This window comes from Corythoichthys intestinalis, chromosome 5 (genome assembly GCF_030265065.1).
Source record: "Corythoichthys intestinalis isolate RoL2023-P3 chromosome 5, ASM3026506v1, whole genome shotgun sequence".
NCBI classification, from domain to species: Eukaryota; Metazoa; Chordata; class Actinopteri; order Syngnathiformes; family Syngnathidae; genus Corythoichthys; species Corythoichthys intestinalis.
Window position 1 is genome coordinate 32,632,728 of NC_080399.1, and position 25,126 is coordinate 32,657,853.

Sequence of the window (25,126 nt, forward strand, 5' to 3'; positions counted from 1 at the left end):
TATTGTTTTACCTCTTATAGTTTTCAGAGCTTATCTACCAGCTGATTTGGGGTTTTTCTCTAGCTATCTCAAGTGAACTCTCTGGAGTGGTCAACAACAAGGCAAACAAACAGTCATTGTGGACATTAATGTGGACAAAACAACAACAAAAAAACGCTTGCTTGTTATAGGAAGGACACAGGCAGCAGGCTTTACATTCCAATTCTATGAAAGACAGCAAGTAGTACATAGAAATGATTGAGGATTCAAGCGCTTGCACTCCTGGAAGCAATGAGCCATAGACTTCATAATGATATTGACATGAGACTTCTCTAAGACCCTGCCTAGCCTCTTCCGGTACGGGGTCGGCCCACTCCACACCGGCCCGGGCCCCTGGTACGGAGAGCAGTTCTCAAGCACACACTCTGCGTTCTAACGCCAGATTTAGCTTGAAACAGGACGAAAGTTAAGCCTACAAGCAGGCACGTGTCTCAAGAGTGATTTGTTCGAGGATTCAAGGTAATTATTACTTTTCGCACCATACATGCATTTTGAAACGTGAATACAATAGGAAAAACTAGCTGCAACGGCCGCCACATTGGATTTCTCACTATCGTTGTACTTCGAATATTTACGTAACATGAACGGTAACTGCCCGTTTTTTTTACCTCTAACCAAGAATCTTGTAGGAAAGCCCACTGTATGTGTGTGCTTTACTTTAATTGTTGCAATGCTGGCTCTTTAAGAAGAGCGAAGCTCGCCCCAATCTCTCCTCCCTTCGCAGCAGTGTAGATTGTCCACAAGCTACCGATATGTTTACTTACCATCCGAAAGTTGCATGTAAATGAGAGAAGTAAGTATAGTGTTGAAGTGCGCCTTAACAATGTATAAACACGTTTGGTTGATGACAGTTCCTCAGTTTATAATCTGTTGCATTCGCTAGCCGCCACGAGCTAACCGCCGTGAGCTAACCACTAGCCGCCCTGTGCCATATGGTAACGCTAATCGTTGGCCCCTTTGACAGCATTATTGAGGCTAAAGGTTTATGTTTTCAATTCACTTGTCAATCTTGGTTGTAATTGTAATTTCCTGCTTAATGTATTTGCTGATTATTGGCCATGACGAGCAATTATATGCATTATGTGAGTTGTATATTTAATTTATATTGAATGTTGATCGTGTTCATTTAGGTAGATATGTTTATATCAAGGGGGTAGGTTTACATAGGTACGGTAGGGACATAACAATACTAACTTTTTAAGCAGCTAAAATTGTTCCTACCAACTTTTATACAACCTTGTTTGCATTATATAATGAGTTCAGTTATACAGGGAATTTAGATTGTCTTCCCATATGTTGTAAGGATAGAATTGACCCTACCATTATTAAGTGAATTATTTTAATTATGTTTATGTTTGCTAATAAAAACCAGACATTCATTCTGGAAGTTTTCAAAAGGTTTCTTTAATAGTTTTTGAAGACAAAGGTTTGAATCAAACAGTGCATCATCTGAACTAATGCAAGTAAAAGTTTGCATCAGTCAATACAGATTTATTTTGCATTGATCTTTTAGCCTATCAATTAATTAGGTTCATATTTATGAGAATTGTGGCCCTTTGCCCCGTTTGCCCAATCTGTTTGGTCTTATTAATGTCCCGTCCCCAGCAAAAAGTGTAGATGCAGGCTATGCTGGTATATCGTCCCTACCAATGCGGAGACCAAACCTACGCCCTTGGTTTATACAGCATGTGCACGTGTGTATTATATAATTGACGTGTTGCATAGGGTTATACTATATTGCAGAAAACCACACACACCCATCCTCATCATTCTCTTAAGTAAACCAAAAATATATCCTGGAATGCCCTGCCCGCCTTCTGCAGGGACATCATCCTCCACAAGAATGCCTAAAGTCAAGTATGTATGCATGGGGAAGGCCAACTCTGAGCCTACTGAGCATTCTTTAAGCAAGCGCCGCCACATGTTGTAATGTTCACTTCTGTGATCCTCTTTGTTCCTTAGGAAATCCACCACACGGTGGCGCCTCTTTATGTTCACTTTGTTCTTCAGTTGCTACCTACTTTTGGGGGTGTCAAGTGTGATCATGTGTGCGTGGTCCATTGCACTCCTGAGTGACGAGTGGTTGAGCTGGATTTATTTTATTTTATTTTTTGGGTGTATTAAAAGTGCATAAGTGGAAGTCTGCGCCCTTTTTTACTTTTTATACACTTATCCTGCCTTGCCACGCATTACAATGTGCGGCACCAAATACTGGACCAGCGTAAAGAACCTCATGGTCAGCAATAAGCCAGGCCAGCGCCTGCACTTACTCAGGCTCAGCCGGTTCTTCCCCGGGGACGTGGAGGCCGACCTGGACCACGCCAAGTTATAGGAGAAAGATGATGATGAACAACAGCTACCTGGTCAGGAAGATCCAGGCCAAGCAGGAGCTTGCCCAGCAGGAGAACATGGAGATCGCAGTGGAGCTCGAGATGGGTGACCTGACCTCCGTGATGTTCGACATCCTGGTCAAGATGGTGGACAGGGGAGAGCTGGGCTGTCCTCAAGCGGCCATCTCTCCCAATGACCCGTAGTGACAGCGGAATTCAATAAATAATAAGTTGTGATTGTATATTGAAATTTATAATTTATTTGAATATTATTTATAAATGATTCTGCATGTTTTCCTCAAGTATTACGTTTCTGATGTGAAAATTGAGTGATTTATTGGCTGTTAAAAACATGCATTAAGTAAAACAAAAAATAAGTTGGTATTTTGGGCAAAAAACTAATTTACTAGTATGATAAATATTTCTATTGATCGTGAAAATATAGGTTATATCTCTGCATTTGGTGATTTTTGTGCATTTAGTGTAAAATCTGAGAATTTTATAAGGGAACGACTTTGAAAAAATTGTATGCCGCTTTTCATGGAGACGCATATATGGCTAAGGTAGGTGCCTGTTTTGGTTTTAGGTCATTAGCAGCTTTGGTTTTGAAAATATTTGAAGTTTTTGAAAATAGGCCCCCTACGGATCGGCCCCGTTTCCGGTGTCCTGTCAAGTATTATGAAGTCTATGAATGAGCATAAATAACATTTTAAAGATCAATGCACACAAAGAGTTTTTAAAATCTAACCTTTTGCACTGGTTGCCAAAGCTAAAACACCAAAAGCACCACTTGCGCAAAATGTCTTGTCTATTAACCTATGAATCATAAGCAAAACTGGCACAGGCCTCCTCACAAGTGACACGTGAAGCTGCGGGCAAACGTTTGCTCTTATGAAAGCTGACACCGCCAAAGAGTACACGCGGACTTTTTTGAAAATGGAAGGTTTAGGACTGCAAGAACGATGCATGGTAATATGTGCAGGGTAACTGCTATAACCAAGGGTAGCCATGCATCGTGCTTATGCAAATCACAGTGTGTTTACATTCTAATGACGAGTCTGGGGACTATAGGGCTCCTAAAGAAAAGAGATCAAGGGAGCCCAGGTTGTGTGCCTGCAAAGCTTTTATCATCTGTGTCAGTGATAATGAATGTGTGTGGCATTGGATATGACAAGAGAAAATGTTCCGAACAACCAAATTGTTTAACACATACTATGTAGGTTATTGACTATCATTAGAACAGTCGACTACATTTTGGGGTTATTTAACATAAAATGGTGATAAATTAATCAATAATTTATGCCTATGAAGCAGTGAATTTCTGCCACATCACTCCTCTAAATGAATTAAGATTTTTTTCGAATGATTTCCAATGATTTCCAATGGTGTCCGTTGATGCAATCTGTCATGATCTGTTTTGTTCTGATTAGATTGTTTGCTCCCTGCTTAACGTTTCTTGTTCTTGTTTATGTTCTTGTCGTCTAATTAGGTTATCTTTTCCATCTTTTGTCATCTCTGGTTCTCGAATTCAGCCAATCAGCTTCCCCGAGCCATTTTCTGTCTTGTCTAGGTGCAGTGGCGCCCCCAGGGGGTTACCAGGGGTGGCCACAGCCACCCCTATAAATTTGTTGGCCACCCCACTGGCCACCCCGCTTGCCAGTATATCGTTAGATTGTTGTAGCATCAGTTATGCATTTCATCCCAAATGCAAATCTGCCAGCACCTGTCCCCAGTAATTATTTTGTTTAGTTAAATGTACACCTTATGCCTAATATATACATAACACAATAAAACAGAATTGTTGTGGAACTCAAAATGTTGACTGGACAGTTATGGACTATGCACATTAAATCATTAGTAACATCAAATATTACACAATACACCAAAGTATATCAGTAGCCGTGTCCTTAAGTCTTTCTGGTAGTTTTGCCCTGACCTTTTTACTGCAATAATATAATGAAAACCTGATATTATGGCTTTTAGTTTTGGTGTGCCACCCCAATGAAAAATTTCTGGAGGCGCCACTGTCTAGGTGTTCCTTTTCGTCTCGTCACCTTCTTTGTGTTTACCGTAGTTCTCCACTTGGTTTCAGTTTATTTCTTACTTTGTATGTTGTTTTTGTCATCATTCAGTTTTTGTTATATTTTTGGGTTTGGCTCGTCAATCCTTTCTCTGCTAATGGGTCCACAAAGCTGCCAAATACCATCACTGCAGCAATCCTTGACACTATCTTTACAAAGGTAGGTCAGCCCATCAGGGCTAGTCAGATGTGCGTCCGGGACGTGAAACAATCGGTAACTGAACGAGTTGACGTCAGACGTGGGTCGACCGAACGGGTCGATCAAACTGAAACCCTAACAGGTACAACTCTAGCGTATACGCAGTATGTAAAAGAGTCTTCGTAGTTGCAGTATAATGTTGATTAATTGCATGGTAACTAAAGGATCCCTTTGGGACAGGGCAACATGCACCTAGAGATAACATGCCAATAACATCATCATGTAATGTAAGACACAGCCAGTATAAAACCTCAATTGTGATGACATCGTTACATGAAATAGAGACTGCACAAAAGACACCAACCAATTGTTATAGACTGTTACGCATTACTCCCATTTATCACAGTTTTCCTTGGTTATCTAGTGCATGTACCAAGCAAGAAGTGCTTAATGTGGCTTCACACCAGTGGGAGGCAACTCTTTTTCAAGCAAAGTGCTCGAAAGACAAGGAGCTTGCTTAATCGACAGCCCTGTAACACCCCCTTCAATACCACCTCACACCTTGCCCGAGCAAGATGCACTGACATGAAAGGTACAGCATCATCCCGTGCAGGCGCATGTGCTCAGCCAGGTCGCGTAGCCTGCAGATCACCACCTCATCCCGTGCAGCTGCCGCTCTGTCAGCTCGTTGCTGCTGCTACTCCAACAGCACTGTCACAGGCTGCAAATAAGATCCATTTACAACAGAGCTCCCGGAGAGGGCCGTAGGGACTTCCAGAGAGCTGGCGGATCGACTCCCTCACTCCACAACAGGAAATCAGGAGCCATTCCCTGCTCCATTCCCTTCCAGGTGGAATCTCAAATAACGTGTTTCAGTAAAGGAAACAAGAAGGGACAGTATGTCTCTGAGATCATTATCCTCCTGCTTCTTATACATTATAATGGCGTAATCTAGTTACAGTGCCATTACGGGTGTGTCTTAATGCAAACGTTATGTAGAGAAGCTTGTTGTCTACAAAGCCCACTGGGATGCCAAGGCCTGCCATCTGTGCCCCAATAAGCTTCACAGCAATGCAGTGGTAAATTAGTTGAGCTTTGCCCCACCAGGTTGTAGGCGTTGAATAGATTAGTGGACTTGTCGAGTGTTGCGCTATGCAACACAGAACAGTTTCATGTGAAGATATATTGACCAGCAGATGGTTGAGGACCCCTCAACAAGTAGACTATCTAGTCGACTTCATTTCTCCGCAGTTATGTTTAAATCTCAAATGGACTAATTGCTATTCACAATTTGGCATGTCATCTTTCCAAAGGCTAATTTACAGAAGACTTTCAACTACGTTGCATCTATCATGCTATGCTATGGGACACACAATGAGAGACTTGACATGCAGTTTAGACTGACTGATAACGGGTTCCCTCTCTTTTGAATTAATCACATTTCATAGCACATGATCACAATAATGTGCCCTTAACGGAGGTCATCGTGCTCAATCTTTGTCGTCATCTAACCGAGGCTGTGGAAACACACTTGGCTAATTTTGAAGCTGCTTCTGGGAATGAATTACACTGCTCCTGCTATGGTTTTGGGAAAGCGATGCAACAGGGCCCACATTGCACCTTCAGTAATAATTATTCATTAATTACTCTTCTGCAAGCCAAAGACTACACTTAAATTACATTGTGGATATTTATTTTTGATTAGGGATTTCTGTAAAAGTTGACACACATTTTCATTTCTTAACTAAATCACACTTTTGATTTGAAATTTACTAAACACAGTGACATTTAAGCATCTCTGATAATTAAAGCATTTTGTGAAGCTACTAATATGACTGGAAGCAACAGAGTGTGCGTGCGTCTGTGTGTGTACTGTACACTCACCAGCTTGCGTTGACACCAACCGCAGACGCCACAAAGAGCCACCAGCCAAACGGCACACACTGTCACTGCTAGGGAGACCAGGAACACACTTAGGGACACTGGACCTGCAAAGCACAGAACACACTTGAGTACTTTGAAAAGCACTTCATAAATCAATGTAGTTATTTGTTGTTCAAGTGTACCTAATGTTATGGCCAGTGAGGATAGCATTGCCTAATAAATAATGAAAGTACAAACATACAACAAAGCTGACTCACAGTAGACTCAATGTAGTTTTAAGGAAAACCTTTGGTTAACAAAATTGTACAAGAAACAAACACACAATGATACCATTTGCTCTAAAGCTGCAACCACAGAAAACGCAAGCTCAAATTATTTAATTTCGTAGTCTTAAACTCATTGCCTGCCATTGAGAACAAAAGACATCCATTTCATTTGAAATGAATGCTCCAGTTTCACTGCCTTTGACGGCATTACGCGTCCAATCAATATTGACTGAGAGAGATGGCAGCGATCAATCACTCTTTTGAAGGCATTGGGAGTGATGTTATATATATTTCACACAACTTGTCATGTCAAGTTCAGTTTGCTCAGACATAGAAGTATGGCTCACATACAATTTACAAAAAATACAAAATACAATCACATGCAATTTCTCCCACTTTAAAATAATAGAGAGGCCTGTAATTGTCAATATGGGTAAACCTCAACCATGAGAGACAGAATGTCGGGAAAAAAAAAAAAAAACAGAAAATCACACTGTTTGATTATTAAAGAATTTATTTGCAAATCATAGTGGAAAATAAGTATTTGGTCAATACCAAAAGTTCATCTCAATACTTTGTTATGTACCCTTTGTTGGCAATAACGGAGGCCAAACATTTTCTGTAACTCTTCACAAGCTTTTCACACACTGTTGCTGCTATTTTGGCCTATTCCTCCATGCAGATCTCCTCTAGAGCTGTGATGTTTTGGGGCTGTCATTGGGCAACACAGACTTTCAACTCCCTCCACAGATTTTCTATGGGGTTGAGATCTGGAGACTGGCTAGCCCACTCCAGGACGTTGAAATGCTTCTTACGAAGTCACTCCTTTGTTGCCCTGGCTGTGTGTTTGGGATCATTGTCATGCTGAAAGACCCAGCCACGTCTCATCTTCAATGCCCTTGCTGATGGAAGGAGATTTTCACTCAAAATCTCTCGATACATGGCCCATTCATTCTTTCGTTTACACAGATCAGTCGTCCTGGTCCCTTTGCAGAAAACCAGCCCCAAAGCATGATGTTTCCACTCCCATGCTTCATAGTGGGTATGGTGTTCTTCGGATGCAATTCAGTATTCTTTCTCCTCCAAACACGAGAACCTGTGTTTCTACCAAAAAGTTCGATTTTGGTTCCATCTGACCATAACACATTCTCCCAGTCCTCTTCTGGATCATCCAAATGCTCTCTAGGGAACCGCAGACGGGCCTGGACGTGTACTTTCTTCAGCAGGGGGACACGTCTGGCAATGCAGGATTTGAGTCCCTGGCGGCGCATTGTGTTACTGATAGTATCCTTTGTTACTGTGGTCCCAGCTCTCTGTAGGTCATTCACTAGGTCTCCCCGTGTGGATCTGGTAGTTTTGCTCACCGTTCTTGTTATCATTTTGACGACACGGGGTGAGATCTTACATGCCAGATCGAGGGAGATTATCAGTGGTCTTGTATGTCTTCCATTTTCTAATAATTGCTCCCACAGTTGATTTCTATACACCAAGCGTTTTACCTTTTGCAGATTCAGTCTTCCCAGCCTGGTGCAGGTCTACAATTTTGTCTCTGGTGTCCTTCGACAGCTCTTTGGCCATAGTGGAGTTTAGAGTGTGACTGACCGGAGTTGTGGACAGGTGTCTTTTATACCGATAATGAGTTAAAACAGGTGCCATTAATACAGGTAACGAGTGGAGCCTCGTTAGACCTCGTTAGAAGAAGTTAGACCTCTTTGACAGCCAGAAATCTTGCTTGTTTATAGGTGACCAAATACTTATTTTCCACTCTAATTTATAAATTCTAAAATCAAAGAATGTGATTTTCTGTTTTTTTTTTTTCCAGATTCTGTCTCTCATGGTTGAGGTTTACCCGTGTTGACAATTACTGTAGGAGAACTTGGACAATTGTTGGTTGACTAAATACTTATTTGCCCCACTGTACCTCTGCCAGTCAAAATGGAGTGGACATCTAGTGCCGTCAATGGCAGCCAATGAGTTGAAAGAGGATTTAAGTCTATTAAGGTTAATGGTGTCTTTCCTTCTTCCAGTTGATATTGTCTTACCACTGTAAACTAATGTAACTTGATTTTGCGAAGTCTACTTCCACGATCTACAGGTGGGTATCTCAGATATTTGTTCCTATCTGGAGACAACAACAACAACAACAAAACTGAACAAGGCAAAGCAGGACAAATTTATTTGTATAGCACAATTCAACACAAGGCAATTCAAATGAAGATCCACGAGCAGAGATGAAATGATTCATAAAAATCAAATTAAATCAGAAAAGTTCAAAACAAAGGAAATTGCGACAGGAAATAAAATTCTAGATAAAAATCACATTAAATCATCAATAGAATCTAAAATAATATTGAAATCTTAAATAGAAAGAAAACAAATTAAAAGTAAATAGCTTGAAATTTAAAATATATAGACAGGTATGCATATGATGTGGTTAACAAAAGCGTTTTTAGCCCTGACCATTGACTTCATAATGATATTGACGGGACATGGGAAGCGGAGCCAATTAACTCATTCACTCCCAGCCATTTTCATCGGAGCAAGGCCCTTCGCTGCCGGCCGTTTTACTGGATTTTGACTGATTTTGCAAGGCCCACAGAAAATTCTGTTCTATTGCTATATAAACATGAACCCCCACCAAAAGAAAGATTAGACTGTCTTCTTTCAGAAGAAAAAATTTTTTAGTTCATATCTTTTTCCATTCTTTAGAAATCAGTATAGAAAATAGCTTAGTTTGGGCAATTTTCCAATTTCTGGTGAAAAACAGACAAATTTAGCTTTTTGTGAAAGCCTACATTTCAAACATAACTTTGACTTCAACACAGCTATTTTTCGCATATGGGACATTTCAAACATCTGCTTAATGTTTTCGTTTTACAAAATAACAAACAACAAGACAAATAGAGCTTTTGATCGCAAAGTAACAATTTATTTACTCATAACTAAACTGTTCAACTATTTGCGCACATAACAACGGGGAAGGCTCTCTGCTGCTCGCGGTTGAATGAGTTGGTAATCTGAAGAGTCCAGATCAAGATAGGTCTCACTTTTTTCATCATCTTTATCAGCTTCATCGTTGGTTTCAACCTTGGGAAAGAAGAAACGCAACGTGAGCTCTGCAGAACGCGTGTGGAACCTGACGCTGTTGTGGACGTCACCGTGTGTCTCATCAAGATAGATTTTTTTTTAATCCTTCTTTGACAATGGTTTCGTTTTCTTTTCAAAACACTCCTCCAGTGTCATTTGCCTTTTTTTCCCAATCATTCTCCACATTTTTCTCAAATTCTCACATGGTTTCACAAGATTCCTCCAACTTCCGTTTCCTGACTATTTTTCTTCACTTCCTTTCTTGGCCCGAGTTCTTACCAAATGCTCTACTGACCTCCAGTGGCTAGTTTTATTGCTTTAAAATGGGTTTTGAGCTTGGTGCATTGTATCTTAGATACATCGGGAAAAAAACGCAAAAGATGTATTAATACGTTTTGGGGCGCAAATGAGTTAATAAGGGACCTGTCTCCATCAAAGCTGACCAATTGGAAACACAGACAGTTTTTTTTCGTTGAAAATTCTTGTGAATAAATACGTAAATCCCTCAATTCTTTATAGATATGGACGTAAAACAGCCTCAATTCTTGGTTAAAAGCAAAAAACAAAAAACAAAAAAAAAAAAAACGGGCAGTTAGCATTTTACATAAATATGTCAAAAGTGCTGCTAGTCTTTAAGTCACTGTGGCGCCACCTTACCACAACAAAGAGCTTTTTACATTTTTGTGAACAAATGCTTAAATCCCTGAATTCTTCACAGATATGGACGTAAAACAGTCTTGATTCTTGGTTAAAAGTGAAAAAAAAAAAAAAAAAAAAAAAACAGGCAGTTAGCATTTATTTTACGTAAATATGTCGAATGTGCTGCTAGTCTTTAAGTCACTGTGGCACCGCCTTACCACAACAAAGAGCTTTTTACGTTGAAATTCTTGTGAATAAATGCTTAAATCCCTCAATTCTTTATAGATATGGACGTAAAACAGTCTCAAGTCTTGGTGAAAAGCAAAAAAAAAAAAGAAAAAAGAAAAACAGGCAGTTAGCATTTACTTTACGTAAATATGTCGAATGTGCTGGTAGTCTTTAAATCTCTGTGGCGCAGCCTGTTAAAAGAACAAAGAACTGGGCAGTTAGCATTTATTTTACGTAAATATTGTGAACTATACACCAATGCTGTAGCGGCTAATTTCTCCCATTGATATTTTTCACAACGTTTCAAAATGCATGCATGGTGCGAAATATATAATAATTACCTTGAATCCTCAAACAAATCACTCCTTAGACAATCCTTCCTGTTTGTATGCGGTGCAGTTTTTGTACTTTTTCAACCTAAATCTGGCGTTAGATCATTGCGTGCGTGTTGTCTGGGAATAACTCCTCTTGATGCCCCCTACTAGAAGGCGAGGCGCAGTGTATGACGGATGTGACCGGTCAATATCATTATGAAGTCTATGCCCTGACTTAAAGGAGCTAACAGTTTGAGTACACTTCAGACTTTCAGATAACTTGTTCCAGAGGTGAGGAGCATAGCAACTAAATGTTGCCTTACCCTGCTTTGTCCTTGTTCTTGGAACAAGGGCAATCTTGTACCTCAAAGACAAGTCACTTGCATCTTATGACACGACTGTACGCCAGTCAAAGTTAAATAGGCTGAGAGGTGTTATTGAGGGTTTGAATACATTTGCATTCATTGTTTCTCCATTGTGGAAAATCATGGGGTATATTTTTTCTTTCCAAGAAGTGGATTTGGCACCTCGTGTTAGGCCAGTGAAAGTGGTATTGGCATGGTTACATGCTTGCCAAAAACATGAGTTTTCTTTCTTTCTTTTCTTTTTCTTTTTTTTTTTTTTTGCATTCAAGGTTGTCTTTTCTTCATTGTGCAAATGCAAATTTACACGGAGTTGATTTTCAGCCATGGTTGCCCATCTCGAAATGCAGGGGGGAAGGCCTACGTTTAATTGAAAAGCTGGGGGGGGGGGGCGTTGCCATTTTTAACATTCCGTCATAAGCAGCCGGGAAATGCAATCCCATGACGATACATTCCCCGTCCCCACCACCCATGAGCCGGAGCATTTCAATACCTTTTTCAATAGGAGCCAAATCCACTCACGACACATCACACATCACTGTCATGTGTCACAGCTTGTTAACTGATAGGCTGCAGGCTATGGGAGTGGCCAGGGAGGCTGACAATACAACACAACTCACGATTAATGGGTATCAGTAGGAGAGAGGGAAAATGCACATACCCCAGTTCTGCGCATACATGTGTCTACGTGTGAGAGGACTTACAAATGCACCTGAGTCATGTTGCTTTTCACAATGAAGGGCTTCACCACAGTGAGTCGTTTTACCAACGTAATAGCATTTACTTCAGAGGAGGACAAGGAACTAACGCCTCATTGAGCTTTGATATTTGCACAGCAGGGGGAGATGCTAATGTATTCAAATGTGTGAGTCCCTCCTAAGATTTCTTATCCCCAAATATACAGCGATAAACAGGTGTCAGGATACATTTCCATGCCGCTGAATGACAACCGCCCGCACTTTGCCTTCAATAAGTAGATTTGTTTTCTCCCCAGTTACTGTCTCCTTGCCTTCCTTCACTTGTCACTGATGGCCTTTTCATCCCATCATATCTTTGTCTTACTATTCTTCCCCACCTCCACGTGTCCTCTGGGAAGGGACGAGTTTACAGAAAAGAAATCGCATAAGGTGAAAATGTTTCATATGGAAAACCAGGATAGGATTGCACAGAACTTTGTTGGTATAGGGCCACAGCTTTGAGGTCAACTTGACACCTGAGGCCGATTGAAGTTGGAATGAGCACAAAAACGCGCGCGCGGCAGGTGCACACAAAGCAGCTTGGAAACAGCAAACAAAAGCTTGATGATGACTCGACTTCTTGAACTGCACGTTTTAAAAATTTAAGTCAAACCAAGATGAAAAATATTAGGTCCTAAATGGAAAAATATGGGCTTGATTTTAAATGGAAGTTGATGCGGATGTTTTTTCACTTAGTCTGAATCTGAGTCACGATACAAAGTCCCGATATGATACCTCGGCAATATGTTCAGAAAGGAAAAGAAGGCACATTGAAAGGTTTTTAAGACGATCCTAACATGACACCCATATATAAGGGTTAGTGTAGCATTGGTCTCGACCATGTAAAACAGAAAACACTTTTTTGTGCATTATTTATGTAACACCAAATAAGGCTGGACACATTTTACGTTCCAATATTCTTACATAAACAGATTGGTGGCACAATGGGTAAGTGGTCAGCATGTCCACCTCACAGTTTTGAGATCAAAGGTTCAATTCCTGACTCCGGCCTTTGGAGTTTGCATGTTCTCCCCATGCCTGTGTGGGTTTCTCGTGGTATTCCAATTTCCAACCCCAGCCCAGAAATATGCATAATCCGTTGAATGACCACTTCAAATTGTCCATTGGCACGTGTGTTAGTGTGTGTGTTTTTGATTGGTTTTTGTGTCCTTATGCTCTACAATTGGTTGGCAACCAATTCAGGTTGTACCCCGCCTACTACCCATAGTTAGCTGTGATATGTTCCAGCAGTGAGGAAAAGCAGAAAAGAAAAATTAGAACTATAGTGGTACCTCTACTTATGAACATCTCTACATACAGAATTTTCAGGTTAAGACATGCTTTAACGGGAAAATATTGCCTCTTGTTACAAAATAAATTTTAGAATACGAAAGGCAAAAATGCAGAATGGCTGGTACTCGCTGCTCCCATAGTTTACTGAACATAACATTCTTATAGCTGCTCAGCCATTGGCTATTGCGAGCATTCCTGGAATCCAATTGGCTAAGAGGGACCGCTACTGTATGTGTATGTCATACCTGTTAAGTTTCACGATTTGGTCGGGAGACTCCCGATTTTGACCCCAATGCTCATGCCTCACGATTAGAAAGCCAAATCTCCCGATTTTCCAAAAATGTCAATTTTTTTTTTTTTTTTTACGTTTTTGTTTGTCAACGTTTTGTAACGATACCATTCGGCCCGATTCGGAAAGTGACCAACAACGAATAGCATGGCCGTCTCCGACTTCCCTGCCCTCACTCCCCTTCAGAGCTGGAAAAGCCCAACCAATCATCTGACAGGGAGGGAAGAGGCGAAGCACCACCGACTTCCCAAGATGCTGGCACTAATAAACCGGCTTTTAGACTGGTTCAAGTCTTTATTTTGGAAGGAAGAGATGGAGCTGACCCTGGTCGGCCTCCAGTATTCGGGAAAAACGACGTTCGTCAACGTAATTGCCGTAAGTCTTACCTGCCAGTGATAGCTAACTAGCCTAATGCTAATAGCATTAGAGCTAATGATGGGAGAACGATGAGGAAGAAGTCGCTGCTTTACTCTGTGTTTTCGTGGATCAAACATCATGGAATATTAAACCACTGCGGTCCTACCCCCACAATATATGAATTTAAGTGAGAAAGCATATCGTTACTTACTTGAAGTTTAATCATTTAGATTCGCTATTATGCTAAAGCTAAAGTGTATAATATACACTTTATTACATTATATCATTATTACTGTGCTGAAACAAAAAATATAAAGTTTCAATTCTAGGTTACAATTCAATTAAAAAAAACTGCCATGACAAAGATACTTTTAAAAACAAATATGATTAATTTTCTAAATGATGTAATTATTGTTTTTAATCTTGCTGATTTAGTCTGACGAAACCCTAATTGGAGTGATGGTTGATGAGATGAAGAGGCTGCTGAGGAAGCTGATGTCCAAATTTGTGCAAATGGATGTGATCAGGAAAGCTGAGGATATCCTAGATGTTGATTACAGGAACAAGGAGAACTGGCATGACACAAGCAACATAGCAGTATCACATGATGCCAGACAATACATGGAGCAAGTTGAAGACTATCTCTGATGCCACCAAAAAGAGGTTCTTTGACAGTGTAGTTAATTTTTACACAAGTGTTGTGACCAAAATGAACTTGAAAAAAAATGGTTGCATTTTGTCTTAGCGATTGTCGCGCGCGCGCGTCATCGGGGTTGGCAAACAGAAATCTCCCTATTTGCAATTTCTACAACAGGTATGGTATGTGTGTATCCCAGCATCCTCTTCATTCGCCCTGAGTGTATTAACTTTTATTCTTTATTCTTGTTTTTTTTACATTATGCACAACTCTGATTTAATGTTTATTGTGCAAGAATCAGGGGTGAACTCCCTGACATAAATGTAGCCACAGAGCCAGAATGTATTTATTTATTTATTTGTTTGTTTGGGGGTGGGGGTGTTAAACCTCCTAAAACCATAGAAATGCAAAACCTCAATTTCAACTACTTAAGAACATAGGATCTACAGTACATTAAATTTAAAGATAATGTAAGCATTGACTGATATATTAAAAACATTAATGAATCAAAAAGTAACATAAATTAAAAAGATACGTACAAATGACTTATATTTCGCGCAGTGAAATGGAATTATTTTGAAGATTACGCAAACATTGACTATTTTATATTATGAGGAAATAAATCAGGAGCCTAATGTAGGTAAATGAACAAAAATAAGTCCAAAGTGCACATTAACTACACACATTAACTTGTATATTGCCAAATGTGTTGTTTAGAACGGCAAGCCGTTGATTTGGATCCCACTTACAGACCCTAGAAATAGTGAATGTTTGTATTTAATAACTGCAACAAAGGGAGCACGCCAAAAAATACGAGGATAACATAGTACAACTAAGGGAGCACGCCAGAAGACGCGAATACAACAGGGCAAAAATCTAACTACAAAGTCCAAAAGAGGACTAAAATAAAAATGATCAAACCAGGACACGGCCGTAGAAATGTCGGTAAAGCACGAAGGATGATGAAGTACACTTGCAGATGGTGATAGGCATCCTTATAGTAGGTACGACAGGAGAAAAAAAGTCTTAAATAGGATTATTATGTGAATTAGAATCATATTTTGAGACGATTCGACTATATACAACAATTTAGCAAAGCGCAGATGATGAGAAATTAGTCTTTTAATCTGCCGGATAGCCACGCCTACCATTATAGGGCTCTAGCGTCCCCAACAGGTGGATGATGTCAGCGGAGTCACGATTTCATCTGATTTAGTATGCAGCCTATTGATGGGGAATTATTCAGAATGAGGAAAACATGACAAAGAGAGCCGCAAAATGTCATTGTTTTAGTCTCTCTACTCCAATATTTTTACAGGCTATTCTTTTTATCCAAGTATTTTTCCCCAATAGCTAAATAAATGGCATGGTAATGACAAATAACAGTCTTGTGCTAAATGGAATATGAAATAATAAAAATTCATTATTTCAAGACGACAAACTGTGAAACTGTCGACTTCACCTTTACTGTCGCACCTCCCGAACGATATTTTATGCCACCTAAATCAGACTTATGTCATTTCCCTTCCCCGGCTTCGGAGAATGTCAACAAACCAAGAGGCGTGACGGTTAGCTGACACGCTAACCCGAACCGAGTGATGTTTCAAAGTCTTCGAAGCGGAAAATCACACATAACTAGCGCGGATCATTTCATGTGACGGCTGGGTTGTCGATTCTCTTTGCCGATTGGCAAACCGCCCAGCGGAGAGCAATTTACAGCTCGTTCCCCTACTACTACGGACAGGAGAGCTCGCCGGGGAAGCAGCTGGACAATGACCGCTGAACAAACCGTCCAATGGTCAACACGAATATGGAAAAATAATGCTTTACTACACGGCAAAGTCGTAAACAGCGAGAGACTCAGTGGAGGAGGGCGGCTGCAGTTGTTGTGCAGCTAACATGTGCAGCTAATGTGTATGAGGAGAGCTTTTTACATGCCCATCTATGATCAAAGGTAAGTAGTGCTTTATTTAAAGAAAGTTTGTAGTGTTTACTTAGTAATCACTGTATTTGTGGCTATTTTTAACTCAAAGTTGCCATTTCTGATCGGTCAGAAAATTTGACAGAACACCGGGAACATGAAGAGGGAAATAAGCCGAGTATAGTATAAAGTATAAAGCTTTGAAATTTAAAATTGTCTGCTCATTATTTCTGGGGTCAGGCATTTTAACGTGGAATATGTTCTGAACCTCCCAATCATAGCAAATAATATAAGCCTCTTTCCTTTCTCTTAAAGATCTGATCCATTTTCAGATGCCACGCCCTTTATTTTATCGCGTTAATTCAACAAGCTTTTTCTTTTTTTCTTTTTTTGCTGTCCCAGAGGCATGTCCATTTGAACCAATCAGAGCTAACTATCCATGCTGATCACATGTCAGTATGTCAGCAAATTGAACATACAACTGGAGTCCAGGAAGGGTGGTTAATTGTGCACATCAACACGATTCATCAGACTTCCACTGAGACATGAGACGCTGGGTAGAAAAAAAAAAAACTAAATTTTGCACATACACATATACACAAGCACTTTATTAGGCTTGTTGTTAACACTTGTGTATGTAAATCTGACTTTAGTAGATTGTTTTCTTCTTGGAGATGTGTGTGTGGCAGCCTGGAAGTTTTTTTTTTTTTTTTTTTTGTATCGAAACGCCGTTCCGGACCGTTCCGGCCCACTTTCACCCCTGGCAATAATCTAATTTTAACATGTATTTGTTACATGTTTTAATGCATTTTTATGAATTATAAAAGATTTTTTTCTGAATTTATGGGGGTTTGGAATGGATTAGGGCATTTACATGCAAAACTTGTCTTTACTTACAGAATTTTCAAGTTACAAAACTACTTCCAGAACCAATTAATTTCGTAAGTAGAGGTACCACTGTACTCAAAAGTTAATAAGACAACAGAAGATTTTTTTTTTAAATGACTATATTTTGTTTTTTTGTGTGTGGTAGTGCCCTTGAACCTGTGCACCAGCTTTTGTTTCATCTGTGGTTATTTTTAAAGTGCTCTAGTCTACAAAGACGGAGTTAAGTTTTATTACAACTTTTTTACTTTACTTACTGGTTCACGATCTTCTTCTTGCATAATTATATTCCTAGAGGGCGCTTCTTCTCTTTAGCCTCGTCCGTACAATTATGTAGTGAGTGAGTGAGTGAGTGAGTGAGTGAGTGAGTGAGTGAGTGAGTGAGTGAGTGAGTGAGTGAGTGAGTGAGTGAGTGAGTGAGTGAGTGAGTGAGTGTGACGGTCAGAGGGGGTCATGAGTCCTTGAAAACTTGAAATATTAAACCACTGCAAAAAAAAATACACATTGTGCCCTACATGTGAAAGTTAATGAGCTACAAAGTAGATATACATTATGTAGTTCTCTTGCTGTATTAAGCATTTTCAATCTATTTTTGCAGGGCAATGTATTAATAAACATGCATGGCTTTAATGTCCAAGTGGAGCATATGATTTAGAAAAATGCAAGTCAAATTAAGGATTATTTTCTCATAATAAGCCTACATTTTACCATCTCCCTTCCCAAGCAAGTTCTTTCAAATTATGATTCATTTTGCAAGGAATCTGTGGCGCAGCCAGCTTATGGACCGTGTCCTAAACATCTCAATCATTCCAACCAGCGTCATTTTATGTCCTGACACCCGCCCGGCCTCCACTTGATTAATCTTGTTCTGATCGTAAAGATGTGGATTCAAACCTTGCGAGCATGTTGCCCCCCTCGCCCTCCTCGTATTTATCTGCACTCAGAGAGGCCCATTAATAGCAAAAGCTAGATTGTTGTTCTCCTCAGCAGGAGAAGGTCAAAGAGGGTTCATGCTTACCGTCTGTTGTATGTCTTCATTCAAAGTGGGAAAGTCTCTAGTCACTGGGTCACTAACAATGAGTCCATTAGCTGAACGGTATCATCATTGGAGCCCAAGTCTTAACTCTTTCAGTGCAAAAAACCCATTTTTTTTTTTTTTTTTTACATCTAAGAAGGCTATTTAGAAGAAAAAAAGAAAAATTCACCCATCCAACATCCAGCGCTATTCACATCCTCCTAGGTTTTTTTTTTTTTTTTTTTTTTTTTGCTAATACCAAAACAAACAAAAAAAGAATGGCTACCATTGTCAAATGACTAATATTGGAGTTTCTAGGGATAATTAAAATAGAACATGGACTATTTATTTACTATAAAAACAATTAAAATAAATCATTTTAATCATTCTTTAAATCTAGTAAAAGCAGTATTAATTGTTTACTCATTAAGTAATACATTGCTGGCCAAAAGTATTGCCATCCCTGCAATTCTGTCAATAACTGCGAACAACTGCTTCCAGTATCCACCAATGAGTTTCTTACAATGCTCTGCTGGAATTGTAGACCATTCTTCTTTGGCCGATTGCGCTAGTTCTCTGAGATTTGAGGGGTGCCTTCTCCAAACTGCCATTTTCAGATCTCTCCACAGGTGTTCTGTGGGATTCAGGTCTGGACTCATTGCTGGACACTTTAGAAGTCTCCAGTGAGTTCTCTCAAACCATTTTCTAGTGCTTTTTGAAGTGTGTTTTGGGTCATTGTCCTGCTGGAAGACCCATGACCTCTGAGGGAGACGCAGCTTTCTCACACATTATGCTTCAAAATTTGTTGGCAGTCTTCAGACTTCATAATGCCATGCACACGATCAAGCAGTCCAGTGCCAGAGGCAGCAAACAACCCCAAAACATCAGGAAACCTCCGCCACGTTTGTCTGTGGGGACCGTGTTCTTTTCTTTGAAGGCCTCGTTTTTCTTTCTTTCTTTTGTGTTTTTTCATTGCAAGCAAAATAAATGAAGATATTACTACCAAAGCATTTGTAAATTGAGCATTATCTGACAGAATTACAGGGGTGCCAATACCTTTGATCAGCAGTGTCGTAATTACAGTAATTATTGGACTATAAGACGCACTTGACTATCAGCCACGCCCACTACAATTTAAAAAAAAAACTGTATTTGTTAATATACGTACCTGTATGAAAAAAACTATATATATATATATATATATATATATATATATATATATATACATATATATATATATATATATATATATATTACGATTAATTAATTTTTAAGCTGTAATCAATGCGATTAAAATTTGTAATATTTCGACAGCCCTAATGTATATGCCGTATATATATATATATATATATATATATATATATATATATATATATACGGCATATACAGTGCCTTGCAAAAGTATTCGGCCCCCTTGAATCTTGCAACCTTTCGCCACATTTCAGACTTCAAACATAAAGATATGAAATTTAATTTTTTTGTCAAGAATCAACAACAAGTGGGACACAATCGTGAAGTGGAACAACATTTATTGGATAATTTAAACTTTTTTAACAAATAAAAAACTGAAAAGTGGGGCGTGCAATATTATTCGGCCCCTTTACTTTCAGTGCAGCAAACTCACTCCAGAAGTTCAGTGAGGATCTCTGAATGATCCACTGTCTTCCTAAATGACCGATGATGATAAATAGAATCCACCTGTGTTTAATCAAGTCTCCGTATAAATGCACCAGCTCTGTGATAGTCTCAGGGTTCTGCTTAAAGTGCAGAGAGCATTATGAAAACCAAGGAACACACCAGGCAGGTCCGAGATACTGTTGTGGAGAAGTTTAAAGCCGGATTTGGATACAAAAAGATTTCCTAAGCTTTAAACCTCTCAAGGAGCACTGTGCAAGCCATCATATTGAAATGGAAGGAGCATCAGACCACTGCAAATCTACCAAGACCCGGCCGTCCTTCCAAACTTTCTTCTCAAACAAGGAGAAAACAGATCGGAGATGCAGCCAAGAGGCCCATGATCACTCTGGATGAACTGCAGAGATCTACAGCTGAGGTGGGAGAGTCTGTCCATAGGACAACAATCAGTCGTACACTGCACAAATCTGGCCTTTATGGAAGAGTGGCAAGAAGAAAGCCATTTCTCAAAGATATCCATAAAAAGTCTCGTTTAAAGTTTGCCACAAGCCACCTGGGGGACACACCAAACATGTGGAAGAAGGTGCTCTGGTCAGATGAAACCAAACTTGAACTTTTTGGCCACAATGCAAAACGATATGTTTGGCGTAAAAGCAACACAGCTCATCACCCTGAGCACACCATCCCCACTGTCAAACATGGTGGTGGCAGCATCATGGTTTGGGCCTGCTTTTCTTCAGCAGGGACAGGGAAGATGGTTAAAATTGACGGGAAAATGGATGCAGCCAAATACAGGAACATTCTGGAAGAAAACCTGTTGGTATCTGCACAAGACTGGACTGGGACTGGGACGGAGATTTATCTTCCAACAGGACAATGATCCAAAACATAAAGCCAAATCTACAATGGAATGGTTAAAAAATAAACGTATCCAGGTGTTAGAATGGCCAAGTCAAAGTCCAGACCTGAATCCAATCGAGAATCTGTGGAAAGAGCTGAAGACTGCTGTTCACAAACACTCTCCATCCAACCTCACTGAGCTCGAGCTGTTTTGCAAGGAAGAATGGGCAAGAATGTCAGTCTCTCGATGTGCAAAACTGATAGAAACATACCCCAAGCGACTTGCAGCTGTAATTGGAGCAAAAGGTGGCGCTACAAAGTATTAACGCAAGGGGGCCGAATAATATTGCACGCCCCACTTTTCAGTTTTTTATTTGTCAAAAAAGTTTAAATTATCCAATAAATTTTGTCCCACTTCACGATTGTGTCCCACTTGTTGTTGATTCTTGACAAAAAATTAAAATTTTATATCTTTATCTTTGAAGCCTGAAATGTGGCGAAAGGTTGCAAGGTTCAAGGGGGCCAAATACTTTTGCAAGGCACTGTATATATATATATATATATATATATATATATATATATATATATATATATATATATATATATATATATATATATATATATATGTAGTATGTGTATATATACGGCATATACATTAGGGCTGTCGAACAATTACAAATTTTAATCGAGTTAATTACAGCCTAAAAATTAATTAATCGTAATTAATCGCTATTCAAACCAGCTATAAAATATGCCGTATTTTTCTGTGAATTATTGTTGGAATGGAAAGATAAGACACAAGATGGATATATACATTCAACATACGGTACATAAGTACTGTATTTGTTTATTTTAACAATAAATCAACAAGATGGCATTAACATTATTAACATTCTGTTAAAGCGATCCATGGATAGAGACTTGTAGTTCTTAAAAGATAAATGTTAGTACAGGTTATAGAAATTTTATATTAAAACCCCTCTTAATGTTTTCGTTTTAATAAAATTTGTAAACTTTTCAATCTATAAATAAACTGGTAGCCCGCCATTGTTGATGTCAATCATTACACAATGCTCATGGGTGCTGAAGCCCATAAAATCAGTCGCATCCAAGCACCATTAGAGGGCGACAAAACTCCATAAAACACATGTAACAAGGTGACATTGCACTGTGCTGTCATTTTAATCTGTTTGAGCGGGGCATGTGCGTTAATTGCGTCAAATATTTTAACGTGATTAATTTTAAAAATTAATTACCGCCCGTTAACGTGATAATCAGGGAAAAATATTGCGGTTAGAGGAGGGACTTCTAGCAGAGACCCACATTTAATCTTTTGTGTTACATAATCATTGACTAGACACAACGGACAGCGGTTGTAATGATAGTGACTACACAGTAGCGGCTGAATATTGGTAGGGTCATGTCCAGAGTATCTCTACCCAATTCTACGCCCTTGGACTGAAAATTACAGTAGTAGTTTAGTTTAAACTTAATATTTTTAGTGGAAGATGAACAATGAAACTAATAAATAAATTAACAAATAAAACAATAATGACAATGATAAAAGATAACGAACTAATGAAGAATGCAGTACATCAATGCACTAATGCACCACGTAATCTGGTGTGCCTTGTGTAAGAAAGTAAAATTCATAATCATGTAATATATTCATTGATGGTGCACCTTATAAAATACAATTCGGTGCTTTTTACAGTCCAAAAAATACAGAACATTAAAGCAGTTAGAACAGTCTAAGGTTTCTGTGTGAGCAATGTAAAAACGGGTTATTTCCAGAGCAGATCAGGTTTATCTATGACCAACAATGGTAGCCAATGAGTAGATACAAGAAGAGCGAGCACAATGCGGATCAGTGATGAAGGTTTCGTGTGGCGAAGAGTTAGGCAGTTTATTAGCGATGTAGTTTCCTCAAGGTCAAAGAAAGGTGATGTAGAGGGGCGATGTTTTATGACGTGTGTCAGTTCATGGTATAAAACATTCAATCAGAATTACCACTATTGCTCAGTGACACCTATATCCTGCGGCCTGGTTGATAGAAAAAAAAAAAAAAAAAAGGAAAAGGACTTCATTTTGTCAGCGTGTGCAACTAAATGAAAAGTGGGAAATCCACCCTGTGAAGATATGCAAATCCTCAGCCAGCAGCAGCATTGCCTCCATCGTCTTTGATTGTTTGTTTGTTTGGCAGCAGGATTACGCAAATACTACCAAGCTCATTTTCATAAAAATTGGACCAAGGGAGAACCTACTTTGGTGGAGAAATAGAAATTACAAATTTTTAAAAATGGAGATCACATGCCATTGTAGAATATGAGCCTGTTTTATCCCATGTTTAGAAGTCGACTGATCATTTGCAGTTACCCATGAGCAAAATAACATATTTCAATACTTTCAACCAAGACGCAAAGTGGGAAGGATTTGATGGATTTGTAAATGTGACAAGCATTTAAAAAAAAGAAAAAATCCATTGAGCCATTTGATTTACAGCTTTAGAAGTCACAGCCATCATTGTCTTGAAAGGAACTTGCTATCATCATATTTCATTTGTTTTATGTGCGCATAAGTGAAAAACATAATGGCGCGATGTACAGTAAAATGAAGATGAGTCATGCCCGTAGTTGTTAAAAAGGAGCTTTCCAAAGTTCGCTCAAGTGAAAAATAAAAGTCATGCAACAGGCTTCATGTGGACATTGAACTGGTAGCAGAGGCGGGACTTATATAAAAATCTAGATCTTATGTAACACGTTTTTACAGGTGGAAGGTCTGCAAGTGTAACAAGCACTCATGCTACTGCACCTGCAGGTGATGTGGCCCACATTCAGGGAGCTAAGCCATGCAGAAAAGGGACCACTTCTCAGGGGTACAGTAAGAGAAACTGCTAATTGGACAGGCGAATCTGGAGCAATGTCCAGTCAGCACAGCTGCCACAATGCATAAGACAACATATTGTTATACTGTGAAAGGGTGGAAGGGCAATGTCTCAGAGGCTTTGTGGTCATTATGCCCGAGGGGACACTTATGCTACAAATAAAATATTTAAAAACAAAAATATATATATATTTTACCTTTAGTTTCTTGAGAATCGTTCAAATCTGTGGCAGAGTATAATCAAGCAATTTTGAAAATGAGGGTTGAATAAGAACAAATTTAGCAATGACTTGTTGCGAGCAAGGCCATTTCTAAGCATTAATATGAGAATTAGGGCTGTCAAACGATTAAAATTTTTAATCGAGTTAATCACAGCTTCAAAAATAATTAATTGTAATTAATGGCAATTCAAACCATCTCTAAAATATGCCATATTTTTCTGTAAATTATTGTTGCAATGGAAAGATAAGACAAGACGGATATATACATTCAACATAATGTACATAAGTACTGTATTTGTTTATTATAACAATAAATCCACAAGATGGCATTAAAATTATTAACATTCTTTCTGTTAAAGGGATCCACAAATAGAAAGACTTAAAAGATAAATGTGAGTAGAAGTTATAGTAATTTTGTATTAAAACCCCTCTGTATGTTTTCGTTTTCATAACATTTGCTAAATTTTCAATCCAAAAAATAAACTAATAGCTCGCCATTGTTGACGTCGCCGAGCGGGACGTCACATGGGCTCCCTGCCGTTCTTCCACAGTGTCTTTAACTACGTAAGGTAGTGATTGAAATACACCAGAAGGTGTCAAGGGTGAGTTTTAAATTAATTACAGATCTAGCCAAGTTTTTCTAGTGTGTTTTGCCCCTCGACTGACGCCGTAGTTTCTGGGTTCATTGTACCTTACGTTCATTTGAGTGTAGACTTCACAACGTACGAGACCTCTGATAGTTTGTATATTGTGACTAAATATTGCCATCAAGTGTATTTGTTGAGCTAAACGAAATGTTTTAATAGAGTTTGACCAAAGTCTGAGTAAGTTTTATATGTATTTTGCATTGCTATTTTGATGGGGAATGACAGTTCTCTTTGCACTGAGCACTTTTCTTTTTGTGAACATTTTTTTTTTTTTTTTTTGAGAGATAGGAATATTATTTTTGTTGTGCTTTCAGTAAATGATACTGTAGCGACTTAACTGTTCCGCCCAAATGCATGATAAGAAGTTGGGCAACGATGACTGTCAGTGGTGGTTGCAA

At 39.1% G+C, this 25,126-nt stretch overlaps 1 protein-coding gene across 2 annotated transcripts in view; it reads right to left on the bottom strand.

Annotated features, from left to right (window-relative positions):
* Positions 1-25,126, bottom strand: part of syt7a (synaptotagmin VIIa) — a 191,949-nt gene that overhangs the window by 82,452 nt on the left and 84,371 nt on the right. For both annotated transcript variants that reach the window (XM_057836506.1, XM_057836507.1), the window contains exon 2: positions 6,473-6,576. In XM_057836506.1, coding sequence (XP_057692489.1) covers positions 6,473-6,576 — 104 coding nt within the window. The remainder of the gene's footprint in view (positions 1-6,472; positions 6,577-25,126) is intronic.